Source organism: Ranitomeya variabilis, chromosome 7 (assembly GCF_051348905.1).
Source record: "Ranitomeya variabilis isolate aRanVar5 chromosome 7, aRanVar5.hap1, whole genome shotgun sequence".
Taxonomy (NCBI): Eukaryota; Metazoa; Chordata; class Amphibia; order Anura; family Dendrobatidae; genus Ranitomeya; species Ranitomeya variabilis.
The window spans coordinates 13,355,805-13,375,627 of NC_135238.1; the positions used below are offsets into that span (position 1 = coordinate 13,355,805).

The window sequence follows — 19,823 nt, forward strand, 5'->3', positions numbered from 1 at the left end:
ACCAAGATGGCGCCTAATGTCAACTTTCCAGCGGCGGCCATATTTCTAGAGGACTGACTCGATGTATTTCCGGTTCCGGCTCGTCACTTCCGCAGTCTACCAAGATGGCGGCGCGTGTGGTGTTGTCGGCGTGCAGATCTGCCGGTGAGGAGGAGACCGTGTGGCGGCGGGGGAGGGGGTGTAATCAGACCTTGGGGAGGAGGCGAGGGCCGGGCGCCCCCTGGTGGCCACTGGAGGTCCTGTGACTGTAGAAGACACGTGGTGCAGGGTGACCCCTCCTGTGACCTCTGACCCCCCAGGAGTCTGACCTCTGCTCTGTGCTCCTGGATTAACCTCTTCAGTGCCAGCAACTAGTGTTTTCTATTGATGACGATGGAGATTTATTGCCAGAATTAAATGTTGCTCTCCGCCCTCCTGTCCAGATCACACCTCACCACCTGCACGCTCGACCCGCGCCCGTCCCACCTCATCCCAAACCTCACCACGGTCCTCATCCCAACCCTAACCCATGTCTTCAGCCTCTCACTCACAACTGGTGTCTTCCCGTCATCCTTCAAGCATCCTCCCAATCACACCCATCATTAAAAAGCCCTCCCTGACCCATCCTCTGTGTCCTGCCATCGCCTGATATCTCTTCTCCCCTATGCCTCAATATTACAGGAACAACACGTCCATCTTGATCTGTCCTCCCACCTATACTGCTCCCTCTCTGACCGCTTACAGTCTGGCTTCCGACCCCATCACTCAACTGATACTGCCCTAACTAAGGTCACCAATGACCTACTAACCGCCAGGAGCAAGCGACACTACTCTGTCCTCCTCCTCCTGGACCTGTCCTCTGCCTTCTACACTACTCTGTCCTCCTCCTCCTGGACCTGTCCTCTGCCTTCTACACTACTCTGTCCTCCTCCTCCTGGACCTGTCCTCTGCCTTCTACACTACTCTGTCCTCCTCCTCCTGGACCTGTCCTCTGCCTTCTACACTGCTGTCCTCCTCCTCCTGGACCTGTCCTCTGCCTTCTACACTGCTGTCCTCGTCCTCCTAGACCTGTCCTCTGCCTTCTACACTGCTGTCCTCCTCCTCCTGGACCTGTCCTCTGCCTTCTACACTGCTGTCCTCCTCCTCCTGGACCTGTCCTCTGCCTTCTACACTACTCTGTCCTCCTCCTCCTGGACCTGTCCTCTGCCTTCTACACTACTCTGTCCTCCTCCTCCTGGACCTGTCCTCTGCCTTCTACACTACTCTGTCCTCCTCCTCCTGGACCTGTCCTCTGCCTTCTACACTACTCTGTCCTCCTCCTCCTGGACCTGTCCTCTGCCTTCTACACTACTCTGTCCTCCTCCTCCTGGACCTGTCCTCTGCCTTCTACACTACTCTGTCCTCCTCCTCCTGGACCTGTCCTCTGCCTTCTACACTGCTGTCCTCCTCCTCCTGGACCTGTCCTCTGCCTTCTACACTACTCTGTCCTCCTCCTCCTGGACCTGTCCTCTGCCTTCTACACTACTCTGTCCTCCTCCTCCTGGACCTGTCCTCTGCCTTCTACACTACTCTGTCCTCCTCCTCCTGGACCTGTCCTCTGCCTTCTACACTGCTGTCCTCCTCCTCCTGGACCTGTCCTCTGCCTTCTACACTGCTCTGTCCTCCTCCTCCTGGACCTGTCCTCTGCCTTCTACACTGCTCTGTCCTCCTCCTCCTGTACCTGTCCTCCTCCTCCTGTACCTGTCCTCCTCCTCCTGGACCTGTCCTCCTCCTGGACCTGTCCTCTGCCTTCTACACTACTCTGTCCTCCTCCTCCTGGACCTGTCCTCTGCCTTCTACACTGCTGTCCTCCTCTTCCTGGACCTGTCCTCTGCCTTTGACACAGTGGACCATTCCCTATTATTACAGATCCTCTCATCTCTTGGCATCACAGACTTGGCCCTATCCTGGATCTCGTCATATCTGACAGATCGGACATTCAGTGTCTCCCTCTCCACACCACCTCCTCACCTCGCCCCTTGTCGGTCGGTGTTCCCCAAGGCTCTGTTCTAGGACCCCTACTCTTCTCCATCTACACCTTCGGCCTGGGACAGCTCATAGAATCCCATGGTATGCAGTACCATCTCTACGCAGATGACACGCAGATCTACCTATCTGGACCCGACCTCACCTCCTTACTTACCAAAATCCCGCACTATCTGTCTGCTATTTCATCCTTCTTCTTTTCCGCTCATTTTCTAAAACTGAACATGGACGAAACAGAATTCATCATCTTTCCCCATCTCACTCTACCCCTCCACCAGACCTATCCATCAATGTCAATGGCTGCTCACTTTCCCCAGTCCCCCATGCTTGATGCCTCGGGGTGATCCTCAACTCTGTCCTCTTTCAAGCCACATATCCAAGCCCTTGCCTCCTCCTGCTGACTCAAACTCAAAAATATTTCCCGGATCCGCGCATTCCTTGACTGCGACACCACAAAAACTCTAGTCCATGCCCTCATCATCTCCCACTTCGATTACTGTAACCTCCTGCTCTCTGGCCTGCACTCTGGCACCCCTCCAATCCACCCTACACTCTGCTGCCCGATTAATCCACCTGTCCCCCCGCTATTCCCCGGCCTCTCCCCTCTGTCAATCCCTTCACTGGCTTCCTATCACCCAGAGACTCCAGTACAAAACCCTAACCATGACATACAAAGCCATCCACAACCTGTCTCCTCCATACATCTGTGACCTCGTCTCCCGGTACTTACCTACACGCAACGTCCGATCCTCACAAGATCTCCTCCTCTACTCCCCTCTTATCTCCTCTTCCCACAATCGTATACAAGATTTCTCTCGCGTATCACCCCTACTCTGGAACCCTCTACCCCAACACATCAGACTCTCACCTACCATCGAAACCTTCAAAAAGAACCTGAAGACTCACCTCTTCCGACAAGCCAACAGCCTGCAGTGATCCTCAACCTACTGAACCGCCGCACAACCAGCTCTGCTCTCTCCTAGTGTATCCTCACCCATCCCCTGCAGACTGTGAGCCCTCGCGGGCAGGGTCCTCCCTCCTTATGTACCTGTGTGCCTTGTTTTTTGCTCATATTTATTGTACTTGTCTACATTTGTCCCTTTCACATGTAAAGCGCCATGGAATAAAAGGTGCTATAAAAATGTATAATAATAATATTGCGTCTCTGCCTTCGTCTCTGCCCACTTGTCTGTCAGGCTCCGCCCACATGACGGTTCATCACTGTGTCCCACCTTGTTTTATCCTCGCCTCTCTCCTCTTCTTTCCGCAGTTTTCTGCCGGCTCCACGGTTCGCGCATTGCGGTGAGTAAATGGCGGAGAGGACGAGCCGCGAGGCTTCATGGTTCTCGGCACCTCTGCTTGCTGCCATCGTCTGCACCAGATGCACCTGTGACAAACCCTCAGCTGTGAGCAGTCATGGGTCAGGTGCTGATGACAGCAAGAAGAGAACCGACACGCAGCAGAGATGTTATCTGTCCTTCCATACGGAGATTAGTGACTGCGGTCTCCTTGCAGACGTGGCCGAGCCCCGCCGCCCGCTACTGCCCCCTGCTGTACAGGAGCTACGCTGTGGAGGCCAAGAAGACCTACTCCCGGGAGAAGCCGCACATCAACATCGGGACCATCGGGCACGTGGATCACGGCAAGACCACGCTGACGGCCGCCATTACAAAGAGTGAGTGATGATCGGGGGAGGGGACACATGAGCTCACGAGGCTCCTCACAGACACCACGTCCTTACCCGGCCCCTCCATCTTTATTGACGCCACTCCTTCTTGGCACTAAAGGCTTTCTTGCCCCTCTTCTTTAGTAAAGTCACTCCCTTATGTCCATAATATGTTTCTGGCCCCGCCTCTTTGTCTATAAAATAAGCTTTCCTTGCTCCTCCCCTTTATTAAGGTCAATCCTCGTTGTCTATAAAAGGCTGGCCTTTCTCTATTGATGAAAGGCTGCACATGGCCACACCTCTTTGTATATAAAAATCTCTCCTTGCCACTCCCCTCTGTCTATGAAAGGCTACTTCTCCAGGCCACTCCTTTTTGTCCATAAAAAAGCTGTTGCCCTGGCCCCTCCTCCTTGATTATGAAAGGCTGCTCCCCTTTATTGGTGGAAGTCTGCTCTCCTCCCATTTGTCTATAATCTCACATCCCCTCCCGCCTTATTGAGGCCACGCCCCCTCTCCAGGCCCCTCCTATCTTCTCCGTGTGGTTTCCTGCTGAGGTTGGGTTGATGCAGCGCTGCAGTGTAAAGCATGGAGGGCAGTGCTGGAGTTTGAGCCTCGGAACAGACGACCTGAGACTGCAGTAGACAATGAGGGATCTGGAGTCTCTGATCAGAGCAGTGGCGGATGAGCGCCACCTCTGGACGCTGCGTTGCCCGTACTCTTCACTGCTCTCTAGTGACGCGGACATGTCTTTTTCTTCTATAGTCCTGGCCGAGGCCGGAGGGGCGCAGTTTAAGAAATATGAAGAAATCGACAACGCCCCTGAAGAAAAGGCGCGAGGTATCACCATAAACGCGTCACATGTGGAGTACACCACCGCCAATCGCCACTATGCACACACAGACTGCCCGGGGCACGCGGACTATGTGAAGGTGGGTGCTGCTTGCTGTGCAGTGCGGGTCGGGGGTTGCTGCGTGCACGGTGCAGTGCGGGTCGGGGGTTGCTGCGTGCACGGTGCAGTGCGGGTCGTGGGTTGCTGCGTGCACGGTGGGGTCGGGGCGCATCTTGCTCTCCGGATTACACAATAACGTTCCCCTCCACAGAACATGATCACAGGGACGTCCCAGATGGACGGCTGCATCCTGGTCGTGGCCGCCACAGACGGGCAGATGCCGCAGACACGGGAGCACCTGCTGCTGGCCAAACAGGTAATGCTGCGCTCAGGGAGGTGTCGTTCTCAGGGGAACCCGGCCTCCTTCTCTGGCCATTATTAACCCCTGCCGTCCTGCCGCAGATCGGGGTGAAGCACATTGTCGTCTACATCAACAAGGCCGACGCCGTGGATGACAAGGAGATGCTGGACCTGGTGGAGCTGGAGATCCGAGAGCTGCTGTCTGAGTTTGGCTACGATGGCGAGAGCACCCCGGTCGTGGTTGGGTCGGCGCTGTGCGCTCTCGAGGTAAGAACCTGTGAGGAGGGTGCGGGATCTGCAGGGTTAATTTGCAGTTCGGTGGCGATTACTAGAGGGCTCACAATCTACAAGGGATGGGTGAGGATACAGTAGGTGAGGATAGAGCTGGACATGCAGCGGTTTGGTCAATCAGTGGTTACTGCAGGTTGAAGGCTTGTCAGAAGAGGTGGGTCTTCAGGTTCTTTTTGAAGGTTTCGATGGTAGGCGAGAGTCTGATGTGTTGTGGTAGAGGGTTCCAGAGTATGGGGGAAGCACGAGAGAAATCTTGTATGTGATTGTGGGAAGAGGAGATAAGAGGGGAGAAGAGAAGGAGATCTTGTGAGGATCGGAGGTTGTGTGTAGGTAGGTACCGGGAGACGAGGTCACAGATGTATGGAGGAGACAGGTTGTGGATGGCTTTGTATGTCATGGTTAGGGTTTTGTACTGGAGTCTCTGGGCAATGGGGAGCCAGTGAAGGGATTGACAGAGGGGAAAGGCCGGAGAATAGCGGGGGGACAGGTGGATTAGTCGGGCAGCAGAGTTTAGAATAGATTGGAGGGGTGCGAGAGTGTTAGCGGGGAGGCCACAGAGCAGGACGTTGCAGTAGTCAAGGCGAGAGATGATGAGGGCATGGACTAGGGTTTTTGCATATTCTTGGTTGAGGAATTTGTGGGATATTGGAAATATTTTTGAGTTGAAGTCGGCAGGAAGTGGAAAGGGCTTGGATATGTGGTTTGAAGGAGAGATTAGCGTCAAGGATTACCCCGAGGCAGCGAGCTTGTGGGACTGGGGAGAGTGGGCAGCCATTTACTGTAATGGATAGGTTCGTTGGGGGGAGTCGCGTGAGATGGGGGAAAGATGAATTCTGTTTTGTCCATGTTAAGTCTTAGAAATGTAGCGGAGAAGAAGGATGAAATAGTGGACAGACATTGAGGGATTCTGGTTAGTCGGGAGGTGATATCTGGTCCAGAGATGTAGATCTGTGTGTCATCAGCATAGAGGTGATACTGAAAGCCATGAGATTCTATGAGCCGCAGGTGTAAATGGAGAAGAGGGACTGGGGAAGCGGGGGCTGGGCGGATGGGTATAAGGATAGAGAGGTTACGGAAAGTTGTGATAGAGCGTGGATGGGAGGAAGAAGAGACTGTGGGGATGTGGGGAGGAGGACCAGGATTAGGAGAAATGTCACCGGCAGTGAGGAGGACCAGGAGAGGCATGAAATGGATGGATGGAGGGGGTAGATATGAGCAGGTCATCACCAGGTGTCGGGTTTGGGGGTTCAGTAGAAAGTGTAGGACTATGGGGGTGAGAGTGACAACAAGCGAACATTGTTTGCTCCATGTATCCAGCCACCTTCTGGGCTAATTCTTGCCGTGCACTTCAGTGCCGCACTTAGATGATGCTCGGCAGCCTGACCACACGTCACACGGGAGTGTGAGCAAAACAAGGAACACAATTACAGCAGTCTATAGGAGAATCTCATTAACCCTTTATGGATTCTGGCATTTTTCCCTTTTTTTTTTTATAAATATTTATTACTACTTTTATCCACACATCCGTGCGAGGGATTGTTTTTTGCAGGACGAGATATATTATTGACTGACACCATCCATTTTCCCATGTAAGGTGCTGAAAAAAACAGGAAAAAAAATCCAACTGCCGTGAAATGGTGGGAAAAAAAAACGCACAGTCACCATTGTTTTTTTTTGTTTGTTTGTTTGTTTTTTTATGGTGTTTATTCTCTTGCACCAGTAACCCGACATGAGTGTCCAGATCAGAGCGACGACAGCGATCATAAACGTAGAAAGGTTTTTTTATATGGTAATTGTTAACAAATGAGAACCTGAATTTAAAAAAAAAAAAAAGTTTGACGTCATTTTCTGAGAACTTGTAACTTTATTTCCCCAGAGTTGTGTATTATTTTTTTGTTTGTTTGTTTTCCTGCCGTCCTTTTCTGCCGTTCTTTTCTTTTTATTGATTTGCAATTGGGGTACATTCAATATTTTTATCCTTCTTTATTGGATTTTTTTTTTTAGTATTTTTCTCAAGGGTGGCAAGTCATTCTTTTTTTCTGTATTTAAAATATGGTTTAAATATTTTTTATACTTTCTGTACAGTTTTTCAGACACCACGAAAACACTATGTTTAATATTTTTTAGTTTTTGTGTTCTTTTTATTTTGATGAATTTATCAGTGAAATCCTTGCTAGAACAGGAAGCGCCGAGACCTGCAGAGAAGGGAGGAGCGAGGTTTTTGGGTTTTCTTTTTAATTACTAATTCAGCCCTTTTATTCCTCATCCGTGGGACGGGAGAGATCTGCTGGATCATGGAATATTCTGGGTTATTGGACAGTGGTGGGAAGTCTGTATAATGGAGAGTTCCTCTGTGGACTGAGCCGCAGCTTTTATCTTACAGAACCGCAATACGGACATCGGCTTGGACTCGATCATGAAGCTCCTGGACGCCGTGGACAGTTACATTCCCATCCCTGAGCGGGACCTGGACAAGCCCTTCCTGCTGCCGGTGGAGTCCGTCTACTCGATTCCAGGTGCGTGTCATGGCCCCCGTCTGTGGTGGGCTTCAGTAGGCGCCTTCATACCGATTCCTCCACTGCTTCCCTTTCAGGCCGTGGCACGGTGGTGACCGGGACCCTGGAGCGCGGCACAATCAAGAAGGGCGATGACTGCGAGTTTGTCGGGCGCAGTAAGCAGCTGAAGTCGGTAGTGACAGGTAGATGCCCGTCCAATCGCTAATTAAAGGGTTTTTTGGCTCTTTTACCCTATTGAAATGATGGTCCTGTTTTCCTTTCGGGGCACAGAGGCGGCCATGTTTGTGCCGTCACTCTACATGGCATGAATAGGAGATATGGACAAGGTCTGACCACCATGGCCGGCGAGGGTGCGTCAGTCGGACCCCAGCAGTCACGCTCATATTCTCTGGCCTCACCTGACATTTCTTCTGGCACAGGCATAGAGATGTTCCATAAGAGCCTGGACCGGGCGGAGGCCGGAGATAACCTCGGGGCTCTGGTCAGAGGGTTAAAGCGAGAAGACGTCCGGCGAGGGATGGTGATGTGCAAACCCGGCTCCATCAGGCCTCACCAGAAGGTGCAGGCTCAGGTACGGGGCAACATGGCGGCTGTGTGGTAACTAGTCCTGGGAGTGGTGCTAACGCTTTTCGTGCTTTCTTCAGGTCTACATCCTCAGCAAGGAAGAAGGCGGACGCCACAAGCCATTTGTCAGCAACTTCCTGCCTGTGATGTTCTCCCTGACGTGGGACATGTCCGCCCGGATCACGCTGCCCGAGGGCAAGGTCAGTCCCTGTAATACATCCCCATCATCCACTCCCGAGACTCTGATTAGCAGGATTTTAACTCCCCTCCTGCCACATTACACCATGCTGATGTTAACTCTTTCCCTTCCAGGAGATGGTAATGCCCGGGGAGGACTCCAGCCTAATGATGACCCTGCGGCAGCCCATGGTCCTGGAGAAGGGGCAGCGTTTCACCCTGAGAGACGGGAACAGGACCATCGGCACCGGGATCGTCACCGACATCTTAGAGATGACAAAACAGGATGAGGAAGGCTGGGTCTCGTGAAGACCCTCACAATAAACTGATATCAGGGGGAGTCCTAACATGAGGATGAACAAGAGGAGCGCGTAATCCTCCTGCTCAATGCTCCGCGCTCTCCATAAACGCTGCCGCCAGTCACGAGGGCCATTACTGTGTCCTAGGGGATTGATTTGGGGGCTTCTGACCCGTGGGTCCCCACTTCTCCCGCTCTTGGCCATCCATACGGATACGTTTTTCATTATCATGTGACCGTCACGGTCCGATCACACTGTGGTTTCCCTCGAGCGCAGGTTCTGGGTGATCTGTACATTCTTCCCATGCGTTACTGTGTTTTTTTTTGTAATAAATATATTTGGTCCGAGATCAGAAAATCAAAGTAATTATTGAATAAAAGAACAGAAGGGGATGAACGTGAGCGCTACAGGGCTAAGATGTGGCCGTCCTCCAGTCACAGCCAAAGCTGCATCCAGTTCAGAGTCCTGCTGCCTTCCTGTTAACGCTCAGGCCGGTCGCAGGAGGGGCAGCGTTTCTCACATCACTACAGAAAGGTGGTCGAGTCCTGGTATTGGTTAAAGGTTCTGACATTTTACTGGTCGTAGAGCAGAGGTGACGTCGTCATCAGCGCCGGACCCTTCCCTGAGAAGTTCTGGTCCCGTAAAAGCGTTAAATATTGGGGAAGTGGTCAAACCTCTGCGCCCGGGGCTTGTTCTTGCCCTCCGGAGCAGGCGAGACGCCGTTTCCTGGAATCTGAGGCAACAGTTGAGTCTGAAAAAGAAAGAAAAATGGTCAAACGCCGCTGCCCCCGAACAGTAGTCCAGTTTCTGGCGAGGGTCTCACCTGTCTCCGCCTTGCTTTCCCTTTCCTCTTCTCCGGCTCCTCGCGGGCGGGGTTTAGGTAAGCGCTTTCTAAGAGTTGCTCACAAGTGAGACGATCATCGGGATTCATGCGGAGACAGCCCTGCGGGGGGAAGAGCCGGAGACGTGAAAATACACGTACATTATACACGCCTGCCACCAGGTGGCGCCACATCTGCAGGACTCTGTAAGTCAGCGCTGCACTAAAATAACAAGAAATACCAGAATTCTCCACTTTACCTTCATGAATGTCATCGCCTTGGGCTGAATATTTGGGAATTTTTGTTCCAAGGTTTCCTTTAGGATAAGAAAATATGGAATTATAACGACCGAAAAAGCTTAGCTGCAAAGTCACATGACAGAAAGCGGGTACCCACCACATCACCGGGGTCTGGTTCAGGGATACTGGCACCATGGAAAAACTGGTTACTGTGGAAGACGTACTGGTGTCTCGGAATTAGTTTTCCTGGAGGTAAGACAAGAATATAAACCAAATCTGTATAGTTACTTTAATAACCCCTGACACAAAGCTCCAAATCCTCTGCGAAGTCGGTGTAACTCCAGCAGCCACCACTAGGGGGAGCTCAGCAATATACGGACATGTGGTGAGCTCCCCCTGGTGGCAGCAGACAGAATGTCGTATTATAAACGATCACACGAAGTTCCCCCCCAGAAGGCTCACACCTTCCAAGGAAAATGATTGGCTTCCTCTGCAGCCCCCCGGTCTGGCCCCTCGGTGTATACACACGAGGTGTTCTCACCCAGGGTCCTAATGATGAGGTAGAGTTGGTCCATATCTGATTTCCCCGGCCACACGGGCTGACCGGACAGCAGCTCAGCAAACACGCAGCCTATAGCCCACACATCCACCGCGGCTCCATACTGTGTATCCCCGACCAGCAGCTCCGGGGCCCGATACCAACGAGTGGCCACATAATCTGTGTAATCGTCACCAGGCCGAGCTGTAAAGACGAGAGAGAATGCAAAAGAGATATTGAGGAACCACAAATACTATATATACTACTAATAATACACAGATACATGAGAAGATCCTGTCTGCAGCCACCACTAGGGGGAGCTCCCTATATACAGAGATACATGATAAGATTCTGTCTGCAGCCACCACTAGGGGGAGCTCCCTGTATACAGAGATACATGATAAGATCCTGTCTGCAGTCACCACTAGGGGGAGCTCCCTGTATACAGAGATACATGATAAGATCCTGTCTGCAGTCACCACTAGGGGGAGCTCCCTGTATACAGAGATACATGATAAGATCCTGTCTGCAGCCACCACTAGGGGGAGCTCCCTGTATACAGAGATACATGATAAGATCCTGTCTGCAGCCACCACTAGGGGGAGCTCCCTGTATACAGAGATACATGATAAGATCCTGTCTGCAGCCACCACTAGGGGGAGCTCCCTGTATACAGAGATACATGATAAGATCCTGTCTGCAGCCACCACTAGGGGGAGCTCCCTGTATACAGAGATACATGATAAGATCCTGTCTGCAGCCACCACTAGGGGGAGCTCCCTGTATACAGAGATACATGATAAGATCCTGTCTGCAGCCACCACTAGGGGGAGCTCCCTGTATACAGAGATACGTGATAAGATCCTGTCTGCAGTCACCACTAGGGGGAGCTCCCTGTATACAGAGATACATGATAAGATTCTGTCTGCAGTCACCACTAGGGGGAGCTCCCTGTATACAGAGATACATGATAAGATCCTGTCTGCAGTCACCACTAGGGGGAGCTCCCTGTATACAGAGATACATGATAAGATCCTTTCTGCAGTCACCACTAGGGGGGAGGTCCATGTATATACAGAGACACATGATAAGATCCTGTCTGCAGTCACCACTAGGGGGAGCTCCCTGTATACAGAGATACATGATAAGATCCTGTCTGCAGCCACCACTAGGGGGAGCTCCCTGTATACAGAGATACATGATAAGATCCTGTCTGCAGCCACCACTAGGGGGAGCTCCCTGTATACAGAGATACATGATAAGATCCTGTCTGCAGCCACCACTAGGGGGAGCTCCCTGTATACAGAGATACATGATAAGATCCTGTCTGCAGCCACCACTAGGGGGAGCTCCCTGTATACAGAGATACATGATAAGATCCTGTCTGCAGCCACCACTAGGGGGAGCTCCCTGTATACAGAGATACATGATAAGATCCTGTCTGCAGCCACCACTAGGGGGAGCTCCCTGTATACAGAGATACGTGATAAGATCCTGTCTGCAGTCACCACTAGGGGGAGCTCCCTGTATACAGAGATACATGATAAGATTCTGTCTGCAGTCACCACTAGGGGGAGCTCCCTGTATACAGAGATACATGATAAGATCCTGTCTGCAGTCACCACTAGGGGGAGCTCCCTGTATACAGAGATACATGATAAGATCCTTTCTGCAGTCACCACTAGGGGGGAGGTCCATGTATATACAGAGACACATGATAAGATCCTGTCTGCAGTCACCACTAGGGGGAGCTCCCTGTATACAGAGATACATGATAAGATCCTGTCTGCAGCCACCACTAGGGGGAGCTCCCTGTATACAGAGATACATGATAAGATCCTGTCTGCAGTCACCACTAGGGGGAGCTCCCTGTATACAGAGATACATGATAAGATCCTGTCTGCAGCCACCACTAGGGGGAGCTCCCTGTATACAGAGATACATGATAAGATCCTGTCTGCAGTCACCACTAGGGGGAGCTCCCTGTATACAGAGATACATGATAAGATCCTGTCTGCAGTCACCACTAGGGGGAGCTCCCTGTATACAGAGATACATGATAAGATCCTGTCTGCAGCCACCACTAGGGGGAGCTCCCTGTATACAGAGATACATGATAAGATCCTGTCTGCAGTCACCACTAGGGGGAGCTCCCTGTATACAGAGATACATGATAAGATCCTGTCTGCAGCCACCACTAGGGGGAGCTCCCTGTATACAGAGATACATGATAAGATCCTGTCTCCAGCCACCACTAGGGGGAGCTCCCTGTATACAGAGATACATGATAAGATCCTGTCTGCAGTCACCACTAGGGGGAGCTCCCTGTATACAGAGATACTTGATAAGATCCTGTCTGCAGTCACCACTAGGGGGAGCTCCCTGTATACAGAGATACATGATAAGATCCTGTCTGCAGTCACCACTAGGGGGAGCTCCCTGTATACAGAGATACTTGATAAGATCCTGTCTGCAGTCACCACTAGGGGGAGCTCCCTGTATACAGAGATACATGATAAGATCCTGTCTGCAGTCACCACTAGGGGGAGCTCCCTGTATACAGAGATACATGATAAGATCCTGTCTGCAGTCCACCACTAGGGGGAGCTCCCTGTATACAGAGATACATGATAAGATCCTGTCTGCAGTCACCACTAGGGGGAGCTCCCTGTATACAGAGATACTTGATAAGATCCTGTCTGCAGTCACCACTAGGGGGAGCTCCCTGTATACAGAGATACATGATAAGATCCTGTCTGCAGTCACCACTAGGGGGAGCTCCCTGTATACAGAGATACATGATAAGATCCTGTCTGCAGCCACCACTAGGGGGAGCTCCCTGTATACAGAGATACATGATAAGATCCTGTCTGCAGCCACCACTAGGGGGAGCTCCATGTATATACAGAGACACATGATAAGATCCTGTCTGCAGTCACCACTAGGGGGAGCTCCCTGTATACAGAGATACATGATAAGATCCTGTCTGCAGTCACCACTAGGGGGAGCTCCCTGTATACAGAGATACATGATAAGATCCTGTCTGCAGTCACCACTAGGGGGAGCTCCCTGTACACAGAGATACTTGATAAGATCCTGTCTGCAGCCACCACTAGGGGGAGCTCCCTGTATACAGAGATACATCAGAAGATCCTGTCTGCAGCCACCACTAGGGGGAGCTCCCTGTATACAGAGATACATGAGAAGATCCAGTCTGCAGTCACCACTAGGGGGAGCTCCCTGTATACAGAGATACTTGATAAGATCCTGTCTGCAGTCACCACTAGGGTGAGCTCCCTGTATACAGAGATACTTGATAAGATCCTGTCTGCAGCCACCACTAGGGGGAGCTCCCTGTATACAGAGATACATGATAAGATCCTGTCTGCAGTCACCACTAGGGGGAGCTCCCTGTATACAGAGATACATGATAAGATCCTGCCTGCAGCCACCACTAGGTGGAGCTCCCTGTATACAGAGATACATGATAAGATCCTGTCTGCAGCCACCACTAGGGGGAGCTCCCTGTATATAGAGATACATGATAAGATCCTGTCTGCAGCCTCCACTAGGGGGAGCTCCCTGTATACAGAGATACATAAGATCCTGTCTGCAGTCACCACTAGGGGGAGCTCCCTGTATACAGAGATACATGATAAGATCCTGCCTGCAGCCACCACTAGGGGGAGCTCCCTGTATACAGAGATACATGATAAGATCCTGTCTGCAGCCACCACTAGGGGGAGCTCCATGTATATACAGAGACACATGATAAGATCCTGTCTGCAGTCACCACTAGGGGGAGCTCCCTGTATACAGAGATACATGATAAGATCCTGTCTGCAGCCACCACTAGGGGGAGCTCCCTGTATACAGAGATACATGATAAGATCCTGTCTGCGGCCACCACTAGGGGGAGCTCCCTGTATACAGAGATACATGATAAGATCCTGTCTGCGGCCACTACTAGGCGGAGCTCCCTGTATACAGAGATACATGATAAGATCCTGTCTGCAGTCACCACTAGGGGGAGCTCCCTGTATACAGAGATACTTGATAAGATCCTGTCTGCAGTCACCACTAGGGGGAGCTCCCTGTATACAGAGATACATGATAAGATCCTGTCTGCAGTCACCACTAGGGGGAGCTCCCTGTATACAGAGATACATGATAAGATCCTGTCTGCAGCCACCACTAGGGGGAGCTCCCTGTATACAGAGCTACTTGATAAGATCCTGTCTGCAGTCACCACTAGGGGGAGCTCCCTGTATACAGAGATACATGATAAGATCCTGTCTGCAGTCACCACTAGGGGGAGCTCCCTGTATACAGAGATACATGATAAGATCCTGTCTGCAGCCACCACTAGGGGGAGCTCCCTGTATACAGAGATACATCAGAAGATCCTGTCTGCAGCCACCACTAGGGGGAGCTCCCTGTATACAGAGATACATGAGAAGATCCAGTCTGCAGTCACCACTAGGGGGAGCTCCCTGTATACAGAGATACATGATAAGATCCTGTCTGCAGTCACCACTAGGGGGAGCTCCCTGTATACAGAGATACATGATAAGATCCTGTCTGCAGCCACCACTAGGGGGAGCTCCCTGTATACAGAGATACATCAGAAGATCCTGTCTGCAGCCACCACTAGGGGGAGCTCCCTGTATACAGAGATACATGAGAAGATCCAGTCTGCAGTCACCACTAGGGGGAGCTCCCTGTATACAGAGATACTTGATAAGATCCTGTCTGCAGTCACCACTAGGGGGAGCTCCCTGTATACAGAGATACTTGATAAGATCCTGTCTGCAGCCACCACTAGGGGGAGCTCCCTGTATACAGAGATACATGATAAGATCCTGTCTGCAGTCACCACTAGGGGGAGCTCCCTGTATACAGAGATACATGATAAGATCCTGTCTGCAGCCACCACTAGGGGGGAGCTCCATGTATATACAGAGACACATGATAAGATCCTGTCTGCAGTCACCACTAGGGGGAGCTCCCTGTATACAGAGATACATGATAAGATCCTGCCTGCAGCCACCACTAGGTGGAGCTCCCTGTATACAGAGATACATGATAAGATCCTGTCTGCAGCCACCACTAGGGGGAGCTCCCTGTATATAGAGATACATGATAAGATCCTGTCTGCAGCCTCCACTAGGGGGAGCTCCCTGTATACAGAGATACATAAGATCCTGTCTGCAGTCACCACTAGGGGGAGCTCCCTGTATACAGAGATACATGATAAGATCCTGTCTGCAGTCACCACTAGGGGGAGCTCCCTGTATACAGAGATACATGATAAGATCCTGTCTGCAGTCACCACTAGGGGGAGCTCCCTGTATACAGAGATACATGATAAGATCCTGCCTGCAGCCACCACTAGGGGGAGCTCCCTGTATACAGAGATACATGATAAGATCCTGTCTGCAGCCACCACTAGGGGGAGCTCCATGTATATACAGAGACACATGATAAGATCCTGTCTGCAGTCACCACTAGGGGGAGCTCCCTGTATACAGAGATACATGATAAGATCCTGTCTGCAGCCACCACTAGGGGGAGCTCCCTGTATACAGAGATACATGATAAGATCCTGTCTGCGGACACCACTAGGGGGAGCTCCCTGTATACAGAGATACATGATAAGATCCTGTCTGCGGCCACCACTAGGGGGAGCTCCCTGTATACAGAGATACATGATAAGATCCTGTCTGCAGTTACCACTAGAGGGAGCTCCCTGTATACAGAGATACATGAGAAGATCCTGTCTGCAGCCACCACTAGGGGGAGCTCCCTGTATACAGAGAAACATGATAAGATCCTGTCTGCAGTCACCACTAGGGGGAGCTCCGTGTATACAGAGATACATGATAAGATCCTGTCTGCAGCCACCACTAGGAAGAGCTCCCTGTATACAGAGATACATGATAAGATCCTGTCTGCAGCCACCACTAGGGGGAGCTCTGTATACAGAGATACATGAGAAGATCCTGTCTGCAGCCACCACTAGGGGGAGCTCCCTGTATACAGAGATACATGGTCAGATCCTGTCTGCAGCCACCACTAGGGGGAGCTCCCTGTATACAGAGATACATGATAAGATCCTGTCTGCAGCCACCACTAGGGGGAGCTCCCTGTATACAGAGATACATGATAAGATCCTGTCTGCGGCCACCACTAGGGGGAGCTCCCTGTATACAGAGATACATGATAAGATCCTGTCTGCGGCCACCACTAGGGGGAGCTCCCTGTATACAGAGATACATGATAAGATCCTGTCTGCAGCCACCACTAGGGGGAGCTCCCTGTATACAGAGATACATGATAAGATCCTGTCTGCGGCCACCACTAGGGGGAGCTCCCTGTATACAGAGATACATGATAAGATCCTGTCTGCAGCCACCACTAGGGGGAGCTCCCTGTATACAGAGATACATGATAAGATCCTGTCTGCGGCCACCACTAGGGGGAGCTCCCTGTATACAGAGATACATGATAAGATCCTGTCTGCAGTCACCACTAGGGGGAGCTCCCTGTATACAGAGATACATGATAAGATCCTGTCTGCAGCCACCACTAGGGGGAGCTCCCTGTATACAGAGATACATGATAAGATCCTGTCTGCAGTCACCACTAGGGGGAGCTCCCTGTATACAGAGATACATGAGAAGATCCTGTCTGCAGCCACCACTAGGGGGAGCTCCCTGTATACAGAGATACATGATAAGATCCTGTCTGCAGCCACCACTAGGGGGAGCTCCCTGTATACAGAGATACATGAGAAGATCCTGTCTGCAGCCACCACTGGGGAGCTCCCTGTATACAGAGATACATGATAAGATCCTGTGTGCAGTCACCACTAGGGGGAGCTCCGTGTATACAGAGATACATGATAAGATCCTGTCTGCAGCCACCACTAGGGGGAGCTCCCTGTATACCGAGATACATGATAAGATCCTGTCTGCAGCCACCACTAGGGGGAGCTCTGTATACAGAGATACATGAGAAGATCCTGTCTGCAGCCACCACTAGGGGGAGCTCCCTGTATACAGAGATACATGATAAGATCCTGTCTGCAGTCACCACTAGGGGGAGCTCCCTGTATACAGAGATACATGAGAAGATCCTGTCTGCAGTCACCACTAGGGGGAGCTTCCTGTATTCCGAGATACATGATAAGATCCTGTCTGCAGCCACCACTAGGGGGAGCTCTGTATACAGAGATACATGAGAAGATCCTGTCTGCAGCCACCACTAGGGGGAGCTCCCTGTATACAGAGATACATGATAAGATCCTGTCTGCAGCCACCACTAGGGGGAGCTCCGGAGCTCCCTGTATACAGAGATACATGATAAGATCCTGACTGCAGCCACCACTAGGGGGAGCTCCCTGTATACAGAGATACATGATAAGATCCTGACTGCAGCCACCACTAGGGGGAGCTCCATGTATATACAGAGACACATGATAAGATCCTGTCTGCAGCCACCACTAGGGGGAGCTCCCTGTATACAGAGATACATGATAAGATCCTGACTGCAGCCACCACTAGGGGGAGCTCCATGTATATACAGAGACACATGATAAGATCCTGTCTGCAGCCACCACTAGGGGGAGCTAACTGTATATACAGAGACACATGATAAGATCCTGTCTGCAGCCACCACTAGGGGGAGCTAACTGTATATACAGAGATACATGATAAGATCCTGTCTGCAGTCACCACTAGGGGGAGCTCCCTGTATACAGAGATACATGATAAGATCCTGTCTGCAGTCACCACTAGGGGGAGCTCCCTGGATACAGAGATACATGATAAGATCCTGTCTGCAGCCACCACTAGGGGGAGCTCCCTGTATACAGAGATACATGATAAGATCCTGTCTGCAGTCACCACTAGGCGGAGCTCCCTGTATACAGAGATACATGATAAGATCCTGTCTGCAGCCACCACTAGGGGGAGCTCTGTATACAGAGATACATGAGAAGATCCTGTCTGCAGCCACCACTAGGGGGAGCTCCCTGTATACAGAGATACATGATAAGATCCTGTCTGCAGTCACCACTAGGGGGAGCTCCCTGTATACAGAGATACATGAGAAGATCCTGTCTGCAGTCACCACTAGGGGGAGCTTCCTGTATTCCGAGATACATGATAAGATCCTGTCTGCAGCCAGCACTAGGGGGAGCTCTGTATACAGAGATACATGAGAAGATCCTGTCTGCAGCCACCACTAGGGGGAGCTCCCTGTATACAGAGATACATGATAAGATCCTGTCTGCAGCCACCACTAGGGGGAGCTCCGGAGCTCCCTGTATACAGAGATACATGATAAGATCCTGACTGCAGCCACCACTAGGGGGAGCTCCCTGTATACAGAGATACATGATAAGATCCTGACTGCAGCCACCACTAGGGGGAGCTCCATGTATATACAGAGACACATGATAAGATCCTGTCTGCAGCCACCACTAGGGGGAGCTCCCTGTATACAGAGATACATGATAAGATCCTGACTGCAGCCACCACTAGGGGGAGCTCCATGTATATACAGAGACACATGATAAGATCCTGTCTGCAGCCACCACTAGGGGGAGCTAACTGTATATACAGAGACACATGATAAGATCCTGTCTGCAGCCACCACTAGGGGGAGCTAACTGTATATACAGAGATACATGATAAGATCCTGTCTGCAGTCACCACTAGGGGGAGCTCCCTGTATACAGAGATACATGATAAGATCCTGTCTGCAGTCACCACTAGGGGGAGCTCCCTGGATACAGAGATACATGATAAGATCCTGTCTGCAGCCACCACTAGGGGGAGCTCCCTGTATACAGAGATACATGATAAGATCCTGTCTGCAGTCACCACTAGGCGGAGCTCCCTGTATACAGAGATACATGATAAGATCCTGTCTGCAGCCACCACTAGGGGGAGCTCCCTGTATACAGAGATACATGATAAGATTCTGTCTGCGGCCACCACTAGGGGGAGCTCCCTGTATACAGAGATACATAAGATCCTGTCTGCAGCCACCACTAGGGGGAGCTCCCTGTATACAGAGATACATGATAAGATCCTGTCTGCAGCCACCACTAGGGGGAGCTAACTGTATATACAGAGATACATGATAAGATCCTGTCTGCAGCCACCACTAGGGGGAGCTCCCTGTATATACAGAGATACATGATAAGATCCTGTCTGCAGCCACCACTAGGGGGAGCTAACTGTATATACAGAGATACATGATAAGATCCTGTCTGCAGCCACCACTAGGGGGCGCTCCCTGTATACAGAGATACATGATAAGATCCTGTCTGCAGCCACCACTAGGGGGAGCTCCCTGTATACAGAGATACATGATAAGATCCTGTCTGCAGTCACCACTAGGGGGAGCTTCCTGTATACCGAGATACATGATAAGATCCTGTCTGCAGCCACCACTAGGGGGAGCTCTGTATACAGAGATACATGAGAAGATCCTGTCTGCAGCCACCAC

The 19,823-nt window shown here is 51.2% G+C and overlaps 2 protein-coding genes across 2 annotated transcripts in view; one reads left to right on the top strand and one right to left on the bottom strand.

The window, feature by feature from the left end:
• Positions 1-9,053, top strand: TUFM (Tu translation elongation factor, mitochondrial). Its single transcript, XM_077274148.1, has 11 exons — positions 1-144; positions 3,275-3,306; positions 3,520-3,679; positions 4,433-4,599; positions 4,771-4,875; positions 4,962-5,126; positions 7,534-7,666; positions 7,744-7,848; positions 8,086-8,237; positions 8,311-8,430; positions 8,543-9,053. Exons 1-11 carry the CDS (start codon positions 105-107, stop codon positions 8,714-8,716), a joined length of 1,353 nt encoding a protein of 450 aa, XP_077130263.1. The 5' UTR covers positions 1-104; the 3' UTR covers positions 8,717-9,053.
• Positions 8,903-19,823, bottom strand: part of CDKL4 (cyclin dependent kinase like 4) — a 19,177-nt gene continuing 8,256 nt past the window's right edge. Inside the window, exons 6-10 of the mRNA XM_077274149.1 lie at positions 10,308-10,508; positions 9,924-10,012; positions 9,787-9,843; positions 9,530-9,649; positions 8,903-9,457 (exon numbers count right to left, since the gene is read on the bottom strand). Of these exons, the coding sequence (XP_077130264.1) occupies positions 9,356-9,457; positions 9,530-9,649; positions 9,787-9,843; positions 9,924-10,012; positions 10,308-10,508 (569 nt within the window). The 3' untranslated portion in view covers positions 8,903-9,355. The remainder of the gene's footprint in view (positions 9,458-9,529; positions 9,650-9,786; positions 9,844-9,923; positions 10,013-10,307; positions 10,509-19,823) is intronic.